The sequence below is a fragment of the Etheostoma spectabile genome, chromosome 6, assembly GCF_008692095.1.
Source record: "Etheostoma spectabile isolate EspeVRDwgs_2016 chromosome 6, UIUC_Espe_1.0, whole genome shotgun sequence".
NCBI lineage: Eukaryota > Metazoa > Chordata > Actinopteri > Perciformes > Percidae > Etheostoma > Etheostoma spectabile.
In genome coordinates this window covers 18,646,891-18,656,860 of record NC_045738.1, presented here as the reverse complement: position 1 = coordinate 18,656,860, position 9,970 = coordinate 18,646,891, and the positions used below count along the sequence as shown (strand labels likewise).

Here is a 9,970-nt window from a genome sequence, read left to right as displayed (position 1 = left end):
ACATCATGAACTACTGAAATCATTTTCCTCCTGAAGCCATGGGCAGTTATCTTTCAGGACAAATTAACCCTCCGACATATGTTTCCCATAACATTTTACATTTCCAATGACTTTCTGTTATTTTAAAACAACTGTATTGTCATGCCAAACTCAGAGTCTGGATGTTTATTTCTGTTTATTTCCTGCGTGTGTGAAATTGAAGTACCAGGCTGTAATTAGAGGCATAACAACAAAGACGAATGTGAAACGGACATGGTGGACACGGCATGCTATCCGGTTGCCTCATGTTGCTCGTGTGCCAAGGCCGAAGCTGACTGGAAAGATCAGGACCTAAATGTCCTAGTTCTTTGTGCAAAAAGGCTTTTACGATTCTTGGCTGTACATCGGCCGTTGACTCAATTTGCAGCGTAATGAAATTTAAGTTGGTTTATGCCTGATCGCTGTCCCCGGCCTTTGCATATGACAGAATTTTCCTGCCAGTTCAGAAGTATAAAGGAGCCCAGAAACAGTTTCTTTTTTTTTTAATACCTACCATTTGTTCTAATAAGCTTCTGATTACCATTGATGGAAATGAGCCACTCAGTTGCATACTCCCTGAGTGTATTTAGATTTTTTCATAATCATAAAATCAGTCATGGCAGGAAAACAGGTGGGTGTACTCACACTACATGATTGAAGAAGTGGCTGAAACAAAAACCAGAAGCCTCTTGACCTTTTGAGCACTGAAGTCATCCGTCGCTCAACATCAGATGCATGAGGACTGTGGTACTGCAGCTCTCGCTTTAATGTTATCACTCAGGATCCCGTAACAAGCAGAATGTCAACTTAATATTTAAAGTCAGGGTATCTCCGTCTTACAGGAGCTGGATGTCATCCCAGATCTGATGGGAGAAAACGCCGGGTATCTGTTAAAAGAGTGGAACTTCATCCAGGTTTCAGTAAGTTCCCTATTTTAAGCACAACTTTAATGAGAACTGAAAACATGTCAGTGTAAATATTTATGATTGTTTCTGGCCAAAGCAGGGTTTGGACTTTCTAAAATCTTCTAACACATTTTTTTTATTTATCATGCTGGTCATCATGGAGAGAAAATGTAATCTTTGCTTCAAAAGTTCTTATCTATTTTTTTATGTCTTTGGTCTCCAGGTCAATCGTTCATGCCTGTCTGAAGTGGAGGCCGTGCTGACGGATTTGGAGTCAGGGAATCGTGCTCTTCTCCACCCGCTGGTCGTCATTTGGGTGAGTTCATACACAGATACTGCAGTCATGGTTTTGCAACAAACAAAAAAAAATGACTTAAGAGTTGCACAACTTTGCTGGCGGCTCTGTGAGGCTAACACATGAATACTTTAGTCAAGTTTCGCTGAAAACCACAAAAGTGAAACTTCTGGTGGCTCTAGATGAAAGGTCAAGGCATCACCAAAGTCAGTAGAATTCATTTGTAGGCTGGACCAAAGTGATGGATTTACTGACAGACCGTCATTGCCATCATTCGAGCCAAGCTGCCATAGTCACTTTTCACATTTCCAAATGTATCCTACACTAACCCTAACCCTAAAACTTTGAATTTGTAAAAGCCGATCTTAGCTTTTTATCTTGGGCCAGTGCCAAAATACAAATGCAAATGTCACACGGCATTACTGGATTAAACCACTGCCTTGGTTTGTGTTTGGTTCGCTGGCCTTTCAATCAAGCTGTAAGTCGCCACACGGCAGGTTTCATTAGTACAGGATCGACTTGTCTCTGCCACGCCAGGAAAAACGCATTTTTCTGTAAATCTTGCTTATTACTTTTTGTTCTTTGCTTGAAAAGGAATATAGCTGAGCGTGTGTGTTCTTAGGTCAGTGTGTGTGCTCTTCTATTACTTTTTTGTGGCTTTAGTGCTTCAGTCTATCACCAATTTGTACAACACAACACATTCAGCCCGTACAGTCATGGATGGGGTTGATGTGGTGGAACAGCCTGCATCAGGTCTGCATCAGGTCTGCATCAGGTCTGTATCAGGTCTGCATCAGGTCTGCATCAGGTCTGCATCAGGTCTGCATCAGGTCTATATCAGAGCTTGTCAGTGGTGGAGGAAGTACTGAATCTCAGTACTTAAGTAAAAGTACAAATAACCAGAGACTTATTTACTTAAGTAAAAGTAGAAGTACCACAATGACAACCCTACTTAAGTAAAAGTAAAATAACCTGATTTTAAATGTAATTTAAGCATTAAAAATAAAAGTACTTGCATAACAATTTATTCTCTTAAGGTCTAAATTCTAATAATTTAAAAAAACAGTATGGGCTGTGGTATTTTAATGAAGTTAGTTTTAAGTTAATGTAATTGTGCTTACCACGCGCCTGGCCAATAAATGGTATTGAAGGGCGGGTCTTAGCGTGGCCATCGCGGGTAATTTTGCGAGCGGTACCGAGAGCTGGACACACTGCCGCCGTGTGACGGTCAGGAACACGTTTTGGCGGGGGGAACTGATCGTAAAATGTAACGGAAATGTAAAAGAACGTTGTAGAAATGTAGTGGAGTAGAAAGTATAGATTATAGAGTTGCTGCAAAACGTAACAAAGTTAAAGTCAAAAGTATGCACTACTGATTCTACTAAAGTAAAGTACAGAAACATGAAAAAGTACTTAACCCTTGTGTTGTCTTCCCATCAAAATTGAAAATTAACACTTTTGTTGAGGCTTTATATCGATTTTTTCTTTCTTTTTTACTATTTCTTACGTTTTTGTCCCTTTTTTCAACCCTTTTGAAGCTTTTATTTTCAATGTATGTCACTTTTTTTGAGTTAACACTTTTAACTTCAGTTTCACAGCGGGCCCGGGTTTGAGTCCGGCCTGTGGCCCCTTTGCTGCATGTCACTCCCCCCTCTCTCTCTCCCCCTTTCACACGTACATATTTGTCCTGTCTAAAAATAAAGGGAATGAAACCCCGAAAAAATAACTTAAAAAAAAAATTAATCTCATTTATAGCAAATTATACCTAATTTTTGAGTTAGAAAAGCAGAAATTGGGAATTATTTAGACTAAAATTGAATGAAAGTATGTTGATGGATAATACCAGACTAATAGGTCAACTTTTACTCAATACTATTTCAAAACTACTTCAGTTTCTTTTTCCAATGCTATAAAATTGAAGAAGACACCCCAAAATTAATGAAAGCAGAGATTTGTACTTGCCAAATAGCGTTGTGTGAAATCAATCATGTTATTTTGGGGAATTAAAAGTAACATTGAGATAGGAAAGCGGGTCTATTTAACCCGAGGACAACATGAGGGTTAAGTACAGTAATGAAGTATTTGTACTTTTGTTACATTCCACCGCTGGAGCTTGTGTCTCCTTGAAAATCAACTCAAAAGTCACTAGTGTATACAGAGTTACTGTGGGTCTGTGTGTATAGTAAGAGGCGGAGTTAAACATGTCTCAGTATCATTTCCCACACTTTGAATGAACTTTTCTTTGAATGTTTTTGAATACAGACATCTGGCAGAAAGGCAGATTCCATTTCTTCAAAGGTACATGTACTACACAGCGATCCAAACCTCGTCTTTTTTCCCCCCGCTTGTAAAAACGTCACCTGTAGTCCACCTCGGCTCCACTGATGAGCTCTGTAGCTGTTTGGAAACCGCACACCTCCCAGGAGAGCCCTGCAGCTTGGCCCCGCTTACTGTTCACCCACAGAGCAACACTGACCTGAGAGGAAAAGCCTAAAACCAACTGATCCGATCTGATCCAAGAAATCTCCAAATATTTGTGAAAGGCCCGTTTACCCTCCTTTTTAATTTGGAAAATTGACCCCTTACTAACACACAGAGTAAGAGCCAAAACAACGGCAGGTAATAAGAAAATAACAAACCGCCAAATCACTCAATCACAGTCTCAATCACTGCAGCATTACTTCACTGAAACCCTGAAGCTCGGTGGATTTAGTTGTTACAGATGAATTTAATGGACCAAGTTTTCTGTAGAACACACACACACACACACGGATTCACACATTTTAACACACACTCTGAAGCTGGCTTTAGTGGGATCCACTCCTTATAAAAGCATGTCAGAGTTCCCACAACTCCCACTGTCAACTTGTTTCTTCTATTTTGTTTTGGTTCGCTTATATTACTCTCATATTAAATTCTGCTCCAATATGTTATATTCTGTTATTATATTTTACTCAACTATTAAGATTTTGATTTTATTTATTCTCTTCTGCTTTACTGTCCCTTCAGTTCACTTCAATTATATTCATTTCTGCTCCAAACCTTTTCTATTTAAGTCTATTCTACTGTACTCTACTCCAGTCTGGTCCACTCTATTCTACTCTATTCTAGTGCAGCTATTTTTTTTTGTTCTACTCTACTTAAGTCCACTGTACTCCGTTGTACTCTAATCTGTTATATTCTCCTCCATTAATTCCTGTAACACTCATTTAAGTTAAAACAAATTCCAACAGCTGAAAAAATAGTTGATTAGTTATGTTAGTTATGATCAATCAACAGAAAATGAATCAACAGCAGTTTTGAATAGAAACTGAATTGTGACAATAAGTTATTTATCACACAGATTGTTAAAGGCGAAGATTTGCTTGATGCTCTTGTGTCTTGGACTGTTGGTCGATAAAGACAATATTCATTAGTTTGCAGCCCCACAAAAGACAGATGAGACTATATTAAAACATACTGTGTCTGTAAAGTTTACCAGATAAGCAAAACAATCTGTACCTCTCTAACAGATTTCACAGTTTGCTGTTCTTTCATGGCGGCGTCAGAATGGGTGTGAAGTCATTCGGGGAAGTTGTGACTACGAGAAACATGAAGCAGCCTCTGAGTTTCAAGCGATGAGGCTTAGTTCAGCACCAAAGTGTTTTTCTATGTACCCCATTGTTTATCACCGCTTTGATCCCATGGAAGGGATCAGTGGAGGGCTAATCGAGTTTGAAGTGTAGGTGGTAGCCTCGAGGCCAGAGAAGCAGACTGGTTGATGGAGGTCACTGTTTCAGACCGTCTGGGGAAAAGGAGGCTCTATGGGCTCGAGCATTGTATTCAAAGCAAGAGCCCCATGTTGTTGATATTAGCACCTCATGTTTCATGTTGTTAGGTATCATAAATCTGTGATTGATGTCTGTTCCAAAGAGTCCTTTGTGTTATGTTATGACACTTAATTTTTGGGTAATTAGAGGCTGAAATGCAATGTCGGTCCACCTCAAACATAATAATGGAAAACAGTTTCACCACCTAGCAACAAATCTTATGTTTTATGCTATTTTAGTTTTTTAAGTTTAAGTCATTTTCTAAGTTTGAAAGAAGCTAAACAAATAATAGTATGAGTATAGTATAATAATTTTTTTCATTGGTAAATGTGCATTGTAAAAGTGCAATATAAAACTCCACTTAAAGCGCCCATATTCTGCTCATTTTCAGGTTCATAATTGTATTTTGAGGTTGTACCAGAATAGGTTTACAGGGTTTCATTTTCAAAAAAACACCATATTTTTGTTGTACCGCACGTTACTGCAGATCCTGTTTTCGCCCAGTGTGTTTAGGTCTCTGTTTTAGCTACAGAGTGAGACTTCTCACTAGTTTTAGCTCCAGAGTGAGACATCTGACTAGTTTTAGCAACAGAGTGAGACATCTCACTTCTATACTATCTTTGTTGGGAGTCGCACATGCGCAGTATCACATCAGCTAGATAACTCTTTCTCCAACTTTGGTCAGTCCAAGGCAGGATTAGCTGGGAGACTTCTTCTACCGAGGGACACTTGTGGGATACCTGCAGAACAGGGACATGGAAGTAGTTCTTTTGGAGATTATGGTGAACTAGTGTGTGTTGTAGCAGTGTTTTGCCATTGAAAAAGAGCATGCTACGGTTAGCCTCCTTGTCTCGGCAAGTGACGTAGAAAGCCGTGGAGATTTTGAACAGCTCACCCGGAGACTGAAGGGAGAGGACATTCAGAAACCTGTATCTCACTCAAAACAGCATGGATAGTTGTTTTTTCCCCAAGTTTGTATGCGCGTGGAAGCACCAGAGACAAGACAGGTGCAAAATAACACCCCAAATCCCAGAAAAAGTTTTTTTTTTTTCTTTCTTTTCCTCCATTTTGTTGATTGTTTTCTTTTTTTGGGACACTGTGCCGTGCGTCATTTGGTTAAATGAAGTGTATTTATTTTTAAGTACCCACTGTCCTGCCTGGCCTTCTTGTACTCTTGAACAGACCATGTCTTGTGGATGTGTTTCATTCCAGTCATTTGAGACTTCTGATGTTTTTCTTCTTCTATGGTTGATTTCTGATGAGGAACTGACAATAAAATAAAAAAAATGGTCCAGGTGGCCAAGTCGACATGAGTAGTTTAAGTGGACAGTTCCAAGATGTTAACGTGTATGACTCATTGAAGTTTGGTTGAACATAAATCCTTAACTTTTAGCTTTAAGGTTACCACGCTAAAAGACACATTTTTGATTTCATATTACATATTTATTTCATTCAGTTGTTGTTGTATATGCCTCAGTTATTCATATTTTCACACAAATGTCACTGTCAGTGTTTCAGTAGACTAATATGGCCTGGAGGTTGAACACCTGCTAATGTGCTGAATAATCACTCTTCAAATTGAATATCACCCGATGACAGCAAGCGTCTGATTGATATTCAAGTATAAGTGTAACTGCATGTTTAGAGCTGGCGCCTTGACACGACTCTCCTGACTATCGTGTCTCACTGCCGCAGTTTTTAAGGCTATATCACAAAATAATTGCGGGTCATAAATCTTGAGTTCAGTTTAATCGGCTAAATGTTGGATTAGAGTTGACAGCCCCTTCAGATTTAGAGCTAAATTAGAGAATCGTTATATTCTCAGACAGGACTGTGCATCACCCAACCTGTTTACTCTCAGCACAGCAGAGCTTCTCTGAACACAATCCTAAATAAACATGCCTATTGAGTTGCAACATGTTTAAATGACTGCTTGAACAATGAGTTATTATTGCTCCACAAAAGGGGAATAATTGCTACTCTGGCTATTGGCAGGCGTTTTCTGATTGGGCTTTTGTTTTGATAGGTGCATTTGAGCAGTTCAGATGAGCTGTCCGTCAGCGGGAGAGGGGTAGAACCGGCAGGTATTATGGACCTGGCCTCAGCAGCTAAGCTCCAGAATATTCTCCTCTATGGCATCCAGCTTGGTCAGACAAAGGTAAGCTTTTAGTCTTTCCCTGTCTTTCTTTTATTTTTTCCTAAAGTGAGCTCAGAGTTCCTGTGCTGTGAATTCATATTTCAGAGATGCCAAACACAACAGAATGGGAAATGTCTCTTAAGTGTCTTGTTCCAATGTCTTTTCATGCTTTTATGCTTCAGGCAAGGTTGCTGTCTTTATGTGTTAGTGTGTGCGCACACTCGGATGGGTGTGTCATTCTTAATGTGCAAGCGGGAAAAATGTGTGCCCGCTAGTGTGATTAAGCGGGCAGGGTATCAACTTTTTTGCCTTCTGCCGCACTTGTGAAGTATTGTTTTAACGGAACGCCAGAAGGATGATATGGATGGAGAGGTGCTTAAGGTCTGAAGCAGCTTAACCACCACACGCGTATGTCCAACCTCCACAGTTAGCTGGGTGTCATGGGGATATACAGGATGGATGCGGTTGACCTGAAATCCATAACTGACTGCTCCGTAATAATATGATTATATAAAGTAAAATTATTCAGCACAGTGAGAATTTTGTCGGGATTCATGCTACCAAAGCCGTCAAGTCAAATCACAACATTTGGGCCAGATGTGGGCGGCTGTGGCTCAGTGGTAGAGCGGTTGCCTGCCAATCGGAAGGTTGGTGGTTCGATCCCCGCCCCTGCAGTCATTGTCGAAGTGTCCTTGGGCAAGACACTGAGCCCCGAGTTACCCCCGATGCTGCGCATTGGAGTGTGAATGTGTGTGAATGTTTATCTGATGAGCAGGTGGCACCTTGTATGGCAGCCCCGGCCACAGTGTATGAATGTGTGTGAATGGTGAATGTTTCCTGTAGATGTAAAAGCGCTTTGAGCAGTTGTTAAGACTGGAAAAGCGCTATATAAAAACAGCACATTTACATTTACATGTGCAGGGTAAACGCTGATGTTGGCCTTAAATATGACATCCATCATGATTTATGTTCATGACTGACTACAGCAGTGTGATCCATCAATCAGTTGTATAAGGCTTGGTGCCTCGGGCGAGGGGATGAGCGTCCATCCGTTGTCACCCGTTTATCCGGGGCCGGGTTGCTAGGGCAGCAGGCTAAGCAAAGAATTTCAGACGTACCGCTCCCTAGCAACGCTTTCCAGCTCTTCCCGGGAAACCCCCAGGTGTTCCCGGGCCAGACAACGTATATAATGTGTCAAGCGTTTCTTGGTCTACCCTAAGGCCTCTTACTAGTTGGAATTGCCCGGAAAACTTCTAATGGGAGGTGCCCCGGAGGCATCCTGATCAGATGCCCGAAACCACCTCAACTAGCTGCTTTAAAAAGCAAAATAACAGCGGCTCTACCCCGAGCTCCCTTCCATGTTTGAGCTCCTCTCCTTATAATGCTGAGCCTGCCACCCTACAGAGGAAAACTAGTTTTGGCCACTTTGGTAATCCACCGTGATCATTTTTATATTTTAAATGAAAACAATAATTGTTATCGTCAACATTTTTGTCGTGGTTTACCGTTACACCGGTAATCGTTACATCCCTAGTCAAAACATTGAGATTTGGCTTCCTGCAGGTCTGGCACAGCGCCCTGAGCCGGTCGGCTTTATTCACCCCTGCAAAAGAGAACAATGAGCTGAAGGAGGAGGCCCAGTCTTCTGTGGTCAGGGATTCAGCATCATGCATCGGGCCTTGACATTACAGTGTTTGCCTAATTAAAATGAGGTGCTTTGTTTTCTTGATAGCGAGACATGAAATACGCTGCCGGCACACATATGAGTTTGATCGGATGTTGGACATCTTGGTCTTCCTCTGAATTATGGAACTAATGCTGTTAATTAGTCATCCTGCTTCGACAGAGAAACGGGGGAGTGAGTGGACGGAGATAACGCGTGGTTCACCATGATAAAGTGCTTATCGTTATGAGATAGTGGAACAGCAGAATACAGCCTTGTGTAAATCACTGTTAGCCTTTTTGTTATAATGAGGATAATTCTTCCCAGATGGCCTTATTCATACTTGTGGAGATGCCTGCCAACACTTCCTCCGTCAGCCGTACGGTATATATAAATAATGTTCACAAATCTTGTTTTACTTCTTTGGCTTTAAAAAAATAAAAATAAATCTGTCAGCAGGGAATAATGCACACAGTGAACATTTTCAGGCGATCGGCTTGATTGTTGAAAGAGGGATTGAATCTGTGCGGATTGCTTAAAAATGAAGTTTTTCTCCTATTTAGTTTTTGTTTTGCTTTAATGACAACGTGAAAAACAGCCCCATGAACACCATAAACATCTGAGATGGCACTGTGATCATATGCGTCAATATATCTGAGTACCAGGCACAGCTCTGGCATCATTGCACTGGAATTGAACATTTCCAACATTCCAGAGGGAAGATTCAGATTCAGATTGATCACATAAAGGCTGACATGTTGTGGTTTCTCCACGACATAACAGCCCGGATTACATTTTCTGTTCCCTGCGATGGGAAGATTTTACTGTTTGGAAGTCTGAAAATATCCTTGTAAGGGAATAACACTGAAACCATTTAGTCATGCTGCTGTTTTCATCATGTGTTCTTCCTGTGACTTTTGACAGTTCACTTTGTATCAATAAACATTCATTTAATTAATATTATTAAGATATTAGCTTCAGTATATAGTTTAAAAGTAGTGTTCGTCCATCTGAATGCAAGTTTGTGAGAAGGATTTTTTTTTATTCATTCATTGATTTGTGTCGCTTTGTGCACTTATGTGTGTAACAGCTATAGCACCACTGAGAATGAAATGATTTTATCATGCTGCCAAACTAGAGCTC

General features: G+C 40.5%; 1 protein-coding gene across 2 annotated transcripts in view; it reads left to right on the top strand.

Annotated features, from left to right (window-relative positions):
- Positions 1 to 9,970, top strand: part of crppa (CDP-L-ribitol pyrophosphorylase A) — a 48,295-nt gene that overhangs the window by 21,221 nt on the left and 17,104 nt on the right. For both annotated transcript variants that reach the window (XM_032518949.1, XM_032518948.1), the window contains 3 exons: positions 861 to 938; positions 1,147 to 1,239; positions 7,054 to 7,185. In XM_032518949.1, the coding sequence (XP_032374840.1) occupies positions 861 to 938; positions 1,147 to 1,239; positions 7,054 to 7,185 (303 nt within the window). The remainder of the gene's footprint in view (positions 1 to 860; positions 939 to 1,146; positions 1,240 to 7,053; positions 7,186 to 9,970) is intronic.